Raw genomic sequence first — 12,582 nt, 5'->3', positions numbered from 1 at the left:
CTTCCTTTTTGGAAAGACAACACACCTTTCTTCAACAGAGCTGACATGGTAAATTGTGTTTCCTTTGTGTAAGTATGTTTTGGTGCATCATATAAGTACGTATTTACCTAATTTTTAAAATACATATGACTTGTTCATTAAATTATGTTAGTTTAAAAATGTCTATATTATTTTTATTGAAAAAAAGATCCACTCCCAACCCGACCTTTTTTATGCCAAGTTTTAGCTCACATAAAAAGTTACAGTCAAATTAAAAACCTCTAAATTAAAAGCAAGAAGCAATTAATGGAAATGTTGATAGACCGTAAAGTAATGGTCCTAGTGGCAGTTTTTCTGTAGGCCCATGACACCTTCAAAAAAGTTTGTATTAAATACATAGGTCACGTAATGGAGTTGTGACTGCTCACAGGAGGTCTGAATTTAGCTTATAGTGTTTTATTTTTTGAAACATAGCTCATTAAAAGATGCTAAATGAATCTGGGGTTCTTAATCATCAGTCCAAAGGGCTTCACTAAAGAGAGGATCAGGGGTGCAGTGGATATTTCAATTTGCTAGTTAAACTTAAAAACAAGAAAACATTACATACTTGGTACAACATTTACCAGTAATTTTTTCACAAAATATTTAATTTATGGTAGTCCTATCTGGGTTCCTTTTAAATACAGTGATACCACAGGATAAAATAACTACTACAATCTCACAAAGTAGAAAGAAACACTCTTCAGACTGAGCATATCCAAATAGATAAACTAGCAACACCATCTCTGAACTGCATATAATGACATGTCTCAGGACTGCTTTGCAGAGTGCGAGGTCAGGAGAAGCATCTTGCAAATCTTTCTTAATTGGCCACCTTGTTAGCATTCTCAACCAATTAGCCAAGGAGCGAATGGACATGGAAGCACAGCTGCCCTCTGATTCCTAGAGGGATTTCCTCCACCTCATGGCTGAATCACATTGGCAAGGCAATATGAGAAAGCTTGAACTGCCACTGTTCAACTCTTGCTGTTCTGTAGAAATCCAGAAGTTTTTACCCTCCAGGCAGGACCGCCCAGAGGATTCAGGGGGCCTGGGGCAAAGCAATTTTGGGGGCCCCTTCCATAAAAAAAAGTTGCAATACTATAGAATACTATATTCTCGTGGGGGCCCCTGCGGCCTCTTCCCTGGGCGGCCCTGGGAAAAATAAACATTTAAAAACCTTAACCATCTCAGCACAAACCCTGTTTTGAGAAAACTTCTTTTCAAGTCACCTTTACAAGGTATCACTGGTTCTCAGCATCAGCTAGTGCTAAAAGGGACTAAAGCTCATTAAAAGGTTTGAACAAATATTTTCGGTCAAAACTTTTTTGGATCGAAAACTAGGGGTTTTTAAAAAGCAGAAAAAAATCACAGATAATGTCTGCTTTCCTTCAAAATTTGTTGTGGTTTTTTTTAATTGAAAAGCTGAAATTAGTCTGCCGAAACCTGAACATGGTTTGAGGTTTCAGAAGTGTGTGGCCAAATATTTGCTGCTTGCTGTGTTTGATTGTTTAAAGAAACAATAAAAAAATTCTGCTTAAAAAAAATCCAAAACTTTTGAACCAAACGCCTGAACCCATCCAGTCAGAGATTTTTCCAGGTTTCTGATACTCTGCTGGCTTCCTTGACTCATGTCTGTCTCCATAACTTCGGGTTCATTTAGGTTAGAACATAAGAACGGCCATACTGGGTCAGACCAAAGGTCCAACCAGCCCAGTACCCCGTCTACCAACAGTGGCCAATGCCAAGTGCCCAGAGGGAGTGAACCTAACAGGTAATGATCAAGTGATCTCTCTCCTGCCATCCATCTCCACCCTCTGACAAACAGAGGCTAGGGACACCATTCCTTACCCATCCTGGCTAATAGCCATTAATGGACTTAACCTCCATGAATTTATCTGTTTCCTAGAGACTAGCTCCCTGGAGTCCCTCACAAACTGGAGAAGGTTACTATGGATTTGTCTTTAGTATAGACTATGTACATATTCCACGAACTGAGCATTTGAGCTTGTTCCAGAATTTGGGATGAGCCTATGTTGTGAAAACTGAAATGCTCAAAATAGCACATGCATGTGAATGGACACAGGGTGCTAAAATTAAATTAACCCAGGGGTTCTCAAACTGGGGTTTGGGACCCCTCAGGGGGTCACGAGGTTATTATTGGGGGTCGCAAGCTGTCAGTCTCCACCTCAAACCCTGCTTTGCCACCAGCATTTATAATAGTGTTAAATATATTAAAAAAAAGTGTTTTTAATTTATAAGGGGGGGGGTCGCACTCAGAGTTTGCTATTGTGATAGACCCAGACCAGTTGGGAACAGCAGAGTAGCAGAAGGGAGATATACTGACCACTGGATACGTAGTTTTCTGTTCCCTGAGTGACCAGAGCAGGGGCTGCTCCAGGCTAATAGACCACCTGACTCCAATTAACCTGCTAAGAGTCAGGTGAGGCAGTTAAGCACCTGACTCTAATTAAGGCCCCCTCTGAGGGCTCACTCCAGTTAAGCTAGGGGAGAGGAAGTGTGTGTGAAGAACTGGGAGCAAGAGGTGTGCAAGAAGCTGAGAGTGAGTAGCTGTACTGCTGGAGGACCGAGAAGTACAAGCGTTATCAGACATCAGGAGGAAGGTCCAGTGGTGAGGACAAAGGAGGTGTTGGAAGGAGGCCATGGGGAAGTAGCCCAGGGAGTTGCAGGTGTTGTGCAACTGTACCAGGAGACACTCTAAACAGCTGCAGTCCACAGGACTCTGGGCTGGAATCCAGAGTAGAGGGTGGGCCTGGGTTCCCCCCATACCTCCCAACTCCTGATCAAACACAGGAGGAATTGATCAGGACTATAGCTTCTACCAGAGGGGAAGGTCTCTGGACTGTTTCCTGACCCACAGGGTGAATCTGAAGCGCGCAAATCTGCCAATAAGTGCAGGACCCACCAAGGTAGAGGAGGAACTTTGTCACACTATGTGAAAGGGGTCACCAGTACAAAAGTTTGAGAACCACTGACTTAACCCCTTTGGAGTCTCGGGGGAATACAGGGGAGGTGGGTCTCACTTGGTAGGGTTGGGAAGAAGGTAGGTGGTATATAGTATTGCTCTTCTCATGTGATCCCTCCCCCATGGCTCTCTTGGCTCAATCACTGTTAATCTAAAGTGGCTAATTTTAAATGAAGCTACCCTCCCCTGACATGAATCTCCCTATAGCACTGAAATTAAATGTAGATTATAATTTGAGAAGTGAAAGGGATGGTAGCCCTAAGGGAAAAGATAACAGCTTGGCTCTTTGTGTTAAATAGCCGTCTGCAAGCCTCAAACTGCTGAATGAGCTTTAGGGTAGGGAAGGCTGTGCTTCCCCAAACAGCCTGGCCCTGCCCCCTATCTAACCCCCACCCACTTCCTGCCCCCCGACTGCCCCCTCAGAATCCCCGACCCATCCTGCTCCTTGTCCCCTCACCACCCCTCCCCAACCACTACCCTGGGACCCCACCCCCCACCAACCCTCCCTGTCCCGACTGCCCTGACCCCTATCCACCCCCCCGCCGAGTCCTGACAAACCCCCGGAATGCCCACGATTCCTCGTCCCCTGACCGCTCCCCCAGCAGCACTGTCCAGGGCCGCTCCTGGGTTACCGCCGCCTCTCCCCTCTCGTGGATCCTCAGCGCGCCGCGTCCAGGAGCTGCTCTGGCCGCTGGAGAGCGCTGCAGCAGCGTGGTTCCAGCGGGAACGGAGCTCGCAGCCCCGCCCCTTACCACGCAGCTCTGACTCAGTGGAAGGAGCTCAGGCCCCGCTGGAGCCATGCTGCTGCAGTGCTGTCCAGGGCCGCTCCTGATGTGGGGCACTGGGAGATGGGGGAAGGTGGAGGCGGGGTCTGGGGCAAATTGCCCTATTTGCCCCGCCCTCTGTGCAGCTCTGCCTCCAGGTCTATCAAGCCAGCATCTTTTATCAATACTATCTTTTTGGTAAAATGGATGCTGATGAAAGGCATAGCACTAAGAGCCGAAGATTCATTCACCTTCAAGAGAGACTGGCTTGTATGTTATTTGTGGGTATGGATGTTCTCATTTGTAATTCTAGCATGCTGGCCAGATTCAGTCCTTCTGCCTTTCTCTGGATGCACTAGTCATTAACTACACTATTTTTAAATCTGGAGCAGGCACTGCATCCTTTCAGATATCTGAGATTATACTTACTGCTCCTGTACTTTCATTTGTCAGTAAAAGAGACTTAATGGGTTTTTTAACACTTCTGTTCAAGGACCAGAGCCCTCCTGCTAGTTCATCTTTCATCACACTGGGCTCTTGGAAACAGTTACTAATACACAGTACTGGGCTCAACATCTCTCCAATAGGGAGAGTATTACTTGACTGAGTTCTGCACTACAGTTCTGAAGATCCTGTGTACAAAATGAAAATAGGGCTAGTTTCTCCACAGAGCTATCTATTATTCATCCTGAAAGGGAGTGAAAATGGGGAAGGAATGCCAGTGAAATAGCTGAAGGGAGAAAGTGGAGGCTGTATTACAGGCTCCCTTCCTTCCAGGGAGCAGAAGGAAGTCCCTCCATGCTTACATCATGCAGCACGCCTGTGTTCTCTATATGGCATATTCCACTCAAACAGATACAGAAATCTGTGTGATAGTAACTCCCCTCTATTTGCACCCAATTTTATGGGTACAATCAATGATGGACAGAGATAATCGAATTCAAACGTCTCCCTACCAGACCTACGAAGTGCTGCTTCCATTAACAGGGCCTTCAAACCCATGTCCCACCCTGTCCTTAAGTATATGTGGCCTGAAGCCCTTGCAGATCCTACACCTTTACTTGATTTGGGAGTGAGTGAAAGAGACAAGCTTGGGTGAAGGTGCATATGCAGGGTTTGGAGTGCAGAAGAGTAGAGAAGGGATGTAGGCAGAGCTGTTCAACGTAATATTGAGGACTAGTAGATCTAACTTGAAGCAAAAAGTGAATGGAAGCTAGTGAAATGAAGACACCATCAAAGCAGTGGTGATTCCATTGTCACAGCCTGAACACCCTTCGATGAGAAGTCTCAGTAGATAAAATGCTCCATTATGGAGTACTAATCTGAAAGACCACCAGCCCTTCCATTTCTTCTTGTGACTGCTGGGACAAGTCCTCCTATACAGACAGCCCTTAGCATGTCTTGATTTTTGTGACTGACAGGCTCCCAGAATGATATCCTGATCCATATGAATTAGTTTGCCCAAGTTCAGATTTCTTTGACTCTGAAAATAAAATGAAAACAGCCCACACTAAGAAATACAGAGTCTGAAAATGATCTGTTTGCCTCTTGTGATGACACTGACATTACTCACCTGTATACTGGAATCCTGGACCAAGCAGAGCTGTTCCTGTATTTTATGGAGCTCTTCCTGCTGCCACCGAATGTTGGCCTGCAGGATCAGAGTTCGCTGCTCCAGCTGTTCCTTGATAGTCTGGAACATGTTAAATTGTGCCGAGAACTTAAAAAGAGAAAACAAACAACCATGTGTCTTTCTTGTCATTATGGTAGGAATTGTGCTCTGTGCTATTGTATTCTGTACAGGTTTCTTGTTTGCAAAATGTAGTCAATATATATTTTTTATATATGCTAACATCTGGACACCATAGAATCTTCTTTTCTATTTTCCGTCTCAGGCATATCTGTTCAAATGATAGAGCTTCATCGATATTACCTGATTACATTGATCTCCTCCTGAAGGGGGTTCTTCGTTAGCTTATTAATCGTCAGATGGTACTTTAGTACTTAAGTGTCACCAAAAAGTCTCAATCAGATGAGGAATTAGTGCAATACTGTGTACCAGCCTATAACCCTGAGCAATCACTAAAAGATAGCATCATCCCACAAAAGTAAGTTTAGGAGCACTTTGGGTATGTCTACACTACAAACACTACAGTGGCAATGGCGCAGCAGCTACACTGCTGTTGCATTGTAGTTTAGAAACTTGCTACAGCGACAGAAGGGATTTTTCTATCACTAAAGAATCCGTCCCTGCCCCAAGAGGTGGTAACTAGGTCAATGGAAGAATTCTTCCATCAGCCTAGCTGTATCGACACTGGGGCTTAGGTTGGCTCAACAGTGTCTCTCAGGGGGTGTGAATTTTTCATACCCTTGAGCAACATAGCTAGGTCAACCTAAGTTTTAGGTGTAGACCAGGTCTTGGTTTGGAATGTCATATAGCCCAAATGAGTACACTAGTAGTAACAGTTCCCTATTTTTTTTCAAGTAGAAATGATGGTGTGATATCAGGTTTTTCTATTGATTTTTTTTGTACCATAATGAGATTTCCAGTTACAGTAGTTGTGAACACCTTCTGTATTTATACACAGTGGTATTCGGAGTTATTTTAATGTTTTTATTATATTACTTTCACACATGACATAACAAGTTAATAGCTGCCATCAACTCAATAGAGGAGGGCAGTTCTCAATATTATATAAAACAGAGATCACAGTAGTAGGATTCAATAAGAGCGTAAATCATCGAATATTAGAGTTACACAGTACAATGTGAACTCATTCAATAGTTGCAGAAGATTTTAGCGTATGATAACAAAGAAATACTTGTATTTAGCTGGTGTTTAGGGTAGGAGCCAAAGCCCGTTGAAGTCAACTGACAGATTACCACTGACTGCAGTGGGCACTGGCTCAGGTCCTGAGTGTCCTTTATAAGATGAGTTCATTCATGTTCTAAAAATAGGAGCAACATTTTGGAAAAAGCTACAGGGTAACATTTTAAAATCAGGTTTCAGAGTAGCAGCCGTGTTAGTCTGTATCCGCAAAAAGAACAGGAGTACTTGTGGCACTTTAGAGACTAACAAATTTATTAGAGCATAAGCTTTCGTGGACTACAGCTCATCCGATGAAGTGGGCTGTAGCCCACGAAAGCTTATGCTCTAATTTGTTAGTCTCTAAGGTGTCACAAGTACTCCTGTTCTTTTAAAATCAGTAAACTTTTCTATAATGTGTGTGACATTGTGCAGTCTATATGATTTTATAAAAACATGATATTAAGTGAATATAATGTAACTGGGATATGCTTCATGCAAAAGGTCTCTTGTAAGGTATCATTACAAAGCTTATAATCTACTGAGTGTGATCATCCGATTTGTAGAAATGTACCACTCTTGTATCTAAAACTAGAAATATAAAATATAACTCTGAGGGCCTGTTGTAATTATGTAAAGTGTGGGCCATTAAGGATGGTTTGGAATCTTGATGACTCCCATTGTCTGCAGATGGCTGTTTACCTGTGAGTCTTCCTGTATACGTGTGTGCTGGCAAGTGAGTAATGAAGTCTTGCAGTGACATGTGATCATGTCACCTGAACTGGAATCCATCTTTAACCTGGTTCTTTTCCAGTGGGGGGGGGGGGTGTGGAAACTCAGAGGGACAAAGGGTTCCCACCTTATGCAAAAGATATATAAAGGGGTGGAAGAGAACAAAGGGGAGAGAGGAGCCATCATGAAGAATCCCCTAGCTATCACCTGAGCTGCAACAAGAGCTGTACCAGGGGAAAGAATTGTGCCCAAGCCTGGAAGGTGTCCAGTCTGAGAAAAAACTTACTGAAGCATCTCTGAGGGTGAGATTATCTGTATTCAGTTTGATTAGACATAGATTTGCGCATTTTATTTTATTTTACTTGGTGACTTACTTTGTTCTGTCTGTTACTACTTGGAACCACTTAAATCCTATTTTTTGTATTTAATAAAATCACTTTTTATTTAGTAATTAACTCCTAGTATGTATTAATACCTGGGGGAGCAAACAACTGTGCATATCTCTCTATCAGTGTTATAGAGGGCGAACAATTGAGTTTACTCTGCATAAGCTTTATGCAGAGTAAAACCATTTATCTGGGTTTAGACCCCATTGGGAGTTGGGCATCTGTGCTAAAGACAAGTACACTTCTGTGAGCTGTTTTCAGGTAAACTTGCAGCTTTGGGACAAGTGATTCAGACCCTGGGTCCGTGTTGGAGCAGATGGGAGAGTCTGGCTCAGCAAGACAGGGTGCTGGAGTCCTGAGCTGGCAGGGAAAACGGGAGCAGGGGTAGTCTTTGCACATCAGATGGCAGCTCCCAAGGGGGTTTCTGTGATCCAACCCATCACAATGTGTATCTCACCTTTCTGAAACATGCAGTTCTACCTGGGGGAATCTTTTGATTCCCATGGTTCAATCAAAGAACGCTTTGCTTTGACCAAAAGACATTAGAGGTTAAGATAGTGGGTTCTTTTAAAATGGATATGTGCTACCGGGCAAAAAGATGTCAGTGGCTGGATCCTCTGAAATTAATGGTGTTGCACTTGCTCACACCATGTCTGAATTCCACCTACTTAATGACAGAACTATGCTGCTGCCACACAGGCCTAAGAGCTCCCAGCAACTCAAGGGAAGTCATCAAGGGAACTAAAAGACACATTTAGCTTTGAGCATATGTCTGAGGGAATAATCAATTTTCGGAACTGCAGAAGGTGGGTTTTTTAACTGCATATATGCTTGTTAGGTCATGCTATGGGACTAACAAGTTACCCAAAGCCACACAAAAGAGGAGTAGGTTAAAAATATTGTAAGGGAAGAAACAATGGAAATTGATAGCAAATTGATTTTGTTATTGGGACGTGAATCATCTTGCCAAAAATGTTAAGTTTGAAAATGTATCCAATGCAAAGGACAAAACAAAATGATTGTCTGAAGACTTGTGCTAAACTCTATTGTAATTAGGTCAAAACTGTTTAAATTTTTTGTAGCTGGAAATTTCGGGGGAGGGGTAATGGAATATGTAACTGTCTAGACAGATTCACTTATGTCAATGGTGACATTTCTAACTATATTCTGTAATGTGATAAAAAGGAGTCTATAAAAGATCCATAGATTGTAACACAGCTTGGGACAGGGTAAGTGGCAGACTGGACCCCAGTATTGATGAGCGTCACCTTTTTCTGTTTGTGCTCTGTGATCTTAGATGTCTCATCTTTGATTGACCATTTGATAGACCCCATTCTTTACAGTTCCAAGGGGTGGGGGGAAAGAATCAAGGGGCAGTCTGGTATTGGTGAGTCTGTACAGCATATTGGATTTCAGTGGAGCTATGCTGGTATACCAGCTGAGGATCTAGCCTATGATATTGAGATTTCATTCATTTGCTTTAAAGCAGTTCCATATGTGAAGGGAAATACCTCCTCCCCCATATTCCCTCCAGCAAATATCTGAATTATCCATTTAAACTTTCTGAAGGGGAGAAGGGAAGAGAACTTTAAAACGATTTTCCTTTGTATTTACACATATAGAAGGGGAGGTAACTTTCCACCAAATCAAAGGTCACTGTTCAGACAGATTTCCTTGCCCCAGTAATCCTCCCATCTTCTCATTCATTTAGTATGCTCTATGTTGAGGTTAGTTGGCAGTCCTGGAGAGCTCAGATATTGGGACATCCCACTTTCAGTTGCTGTGAGATTTCTAGTCTCCACATAGACTTCAGCAGGAGTGAGGAGTAATCGGTGCCTTGCAGGATTGGTCCTAGGGTGCTAATTGAAGGTTGGCAAATACTGAACCATGTGTTAAGTTGAGTTTTCCCTAAAGCATTGGTATCCAGAACATTTTTGCCTTTCAACAATAGCCCCATCACATTAAATCCAGCACCTCTGCTCAGCTCGAAAACAGACTAGAAATTCCTTAGAGGGCAGGACTAGCTCTAACTCTTATTCTATCCCAAATAGAAAATATTAACCTGACTCATGGGTGAGTGCAAACCTCTGTTTGGAGAACAAGATAAGTGGCTCCAAAAGAGCATCAAACTCCACTTTGCTCAAAGCTGACCCAATGTTTCTCTGGATCCTCTTGGTACTATACCATTAGGGAGTGTAACTATGCTATCCAGCAGTACGTGATTGGATTAGTCAAAGCTAATCCCTACTCCACCATGGATCTATAGAGGTGGGTTTGTTTTTTAAAACTCACTCGTGGAAGCTAATTCCCCCATATGAATTCTATTACTGAGGCTTGAAACTTCTCTGTCCTTAAAAGGCATCTCTTCTATCAGACAGTTTTGAAAGAAATTTTTTTTTTCGGCAAATGGTTCATTCCGACTGCCTAACCAGGCTATAAAATACTCATTCCAATTCACATGGACTTTTTTTAGATGCTTTGGGAAACAAATGTGATTTTCCTCAAATAATTTTCTAATAAATAATTTGTATGCCTAGATATTAGTTTTAAATTTGTTGTAGAAAGTAAAAGCCAAAAGACATTGCTTCTGATTAAAAATGTTGATGATTTATTTCAATCAGCATGTTCTCATATTTAGCTAGATTCACTTTTATTATTTCATTCCATATTTTCCTCTTTGTGTTTCTTCTTTTACTAGCACATTTAAACAAAAACAATTAGCTGGTTTGTTAAACATATGTCACTAAAGGCTGAAGTTTAGAAACACTTTTTTTTTTTTTTTGTTCAATTAATCTTTCTGCCATCCTGTGATTTAGTGTAGAAAACAGTTATACTACAGCCTAGCAAAGGCACCTACTAGGAAAAGGTTCCATTGTTTTCCTAAGAGGATAGGCGAGCAGCCTTGAACCTGTACCTTACAATATTTACCTCAAAAGCTCTTCAACTAATTAGGAAACAAGCGTCAACCTTATAACAAATGATAGAGCTCAACTCAAGGCATTCCACATACTATTCTAACTATTTCACTCCATGCATCTGAAGACGTGGGATTTTACCCACGAAAGCTTATGCCCAAATAAATCTGTTAGTCTTTAAGGTGCCACCAGACTCCTTGTTGTTTTTATTCTAACTCTAACATCAGTGCCTGATTAAATTACTGATCTCACTGTAATAATTCTAAGTTTCTGTGGTATACTCAGAAAAGTGAAAATCACAAAGTACCAGTTTTCCAGACAACAATAAATAACAAATATGGCTAAATCTGAAAGACAAAATCTGTGAGATATCTGGATGCAGCTTATCATTTTGTTCCCGATTTGTTGTGTTGATATGAAAGACAGCAACACTTTCTACTCTTTCTTTCTCCTTTTTAGTAACATCTGTGCATTCTCAGACACAATAATGACTATTATTTATTCATTAGCATGCACTCTGTTTTGGTGGGATTTTTTAGTGCATTACTGTAAAAAAGACAAATCAACTAATATGTTAATAGATAGGATTTGTTTTTTAAGATGATCATTTACATTCAAACTACATTCAGTCATAATTGTGCTTTTAGATTTCATTTTAAAAACCATAGGCTAGCAAGCAGGTCATACATAAAACTGTATTTAGGCCAGGACAAAAATATTTGTTTAAAATAAAGTCCTCATAGGCAAAGTAGTTAGAGTACATCTACACTGCAAAAACTCCCGTGACAGTGAGTCTCCAAGCCCAGGTCAACTGACTGGCTCCTGGGACTTGTGCTGGCAGGCTAAAAATAGCAGTGTAGACACTCCGGTTGGAGCCTGGGCTCTGAGATCCTTCCCCTTTGCTGGGTCTGAGTCCAGGCTCCAGCTCAATCATCTACAAAGATATTTTTAGCCTTACAGCGAGAGGGTGAGTCAGTTGACCTGGCTGAGACCTGTTGCCGCTGGGTTTTTTTGGGTGTGTAGACATACTCTTGCACACAGGCGCCAGTGGTGCAAGTAAAATCCATTTCTTACCAGTACAGGCAAGGGCACTAGCTAAGGGAGGCACGTGACCCTCAATGTGATTCCTCACCACCCTGCCCCCAGCCTGGGGCCAGGGCCGCTCCAGGCACCAGCCTAGCAAGCAGGTGCTTGGGGTGGCCGCTCCGGAGAGGGGCGGCACGTCCAGGTATTCGGTGGCAATTCGGCAGACGGTCTGTCACTCCCGCTGGGAGCAAAGGACCTCCCGCCAAATTGCCCCCGAGATCATGATCGCGGCTTTTTTTTTTTTTTTGGGCTGCTTGGGGCGGCCAAAACCCTGGAGCCAGCCCTGCCTGGGGCCCCCATGCTCTCCCTGTCTGCACATCCATCCCATTTACCTGGGGCAGGGGGGCTCTGTCCTCCTCCTGCTGCGCCGGAGACTTCAGGGCAGGGCTGTCCCGGGAACTGCAGCGGGGAAAGGAGCAGAACCCCCAGACCCGCCCCCTGCCCTTCCACGGAGCTGCGTCTCCGTCTTCCCTCTGTGTACCAGAGCAGCAGCCAAGCCGGAGGACAGGGCTGGGGGGCGAGGCTGCGGGTGGTACAGTCGCCAGAGAAGCTGCCGGCGTTCAGCTCCTTTCCCTGCTGCTGCCCCTCCCAGCAAGGAAAGGAGCAGAATTCCTAGCCTTGCCCCCGAGCCCTCTCCTCCGGGGGCCTGCTGCTGTGTCTTTCCAGTATGCCGTTCCGGCTATAAATATCTTGCTGATATGGCATACTGGAGCGTACTGGCCTACTTGCACTGCTGATAGGTGCTGACTTTTGTTTTTGCTAGTGGGTGCTTCTGAAGAGGTGTATATGTTTGGGGGGGGGGGAGAAAGGGGCTCTGCCAGTTTTGGGGGGAGGCTATTTTCAGCATATTTATACACTTCTTTCATATTCTAGTTATTGAATATGTGTT

At 43.3% G+C, this 12,582-nt stretch overlaps 1 protein-coding gene across 1 annotated transcript in view; it reads right to left on the bottom strand.

The window, feature by feature from the left end:
* Nucleotides 1-12,582, bottom strand: part of NPAS2 (neuronal PAS domain protein 2) — a 151,723-nt gene that overhangs the window by 14,078 nt on the left and 125,063 nt on the right. Inside the window, exon 16 of the mRNA XM_054009832.1 lies at nucleotides 5,342-5,488. Within this exon, the coding sequence (XP_053865807.1) occupies nucleotides 5,342-5,488 (147 nt within the window). The remainder of the gene's footprint in view (nucleotides 1-5,341; nucleotides 5,489-12,582) is intronic.

The sequence above is a fragment of the Malaclemys terrapin genome, chromosome 1 (assembly GCF_027887155.1).
Source record: "Malaclemys terrapin pileata isolate rMalTer1 chromosome 1, rMalTer1.hap1, whole genome shotgun sequence".
NCBI classification, from domain to species: domain Eukaryota; kingdom Metazoa; phylum Chordata; order Testudines; family Emydidae; genus Malaclemys; species Malaclemys terrapin.
This window is presented reverse-complemented; position numbering and strand designations above follow the sequence as displayed.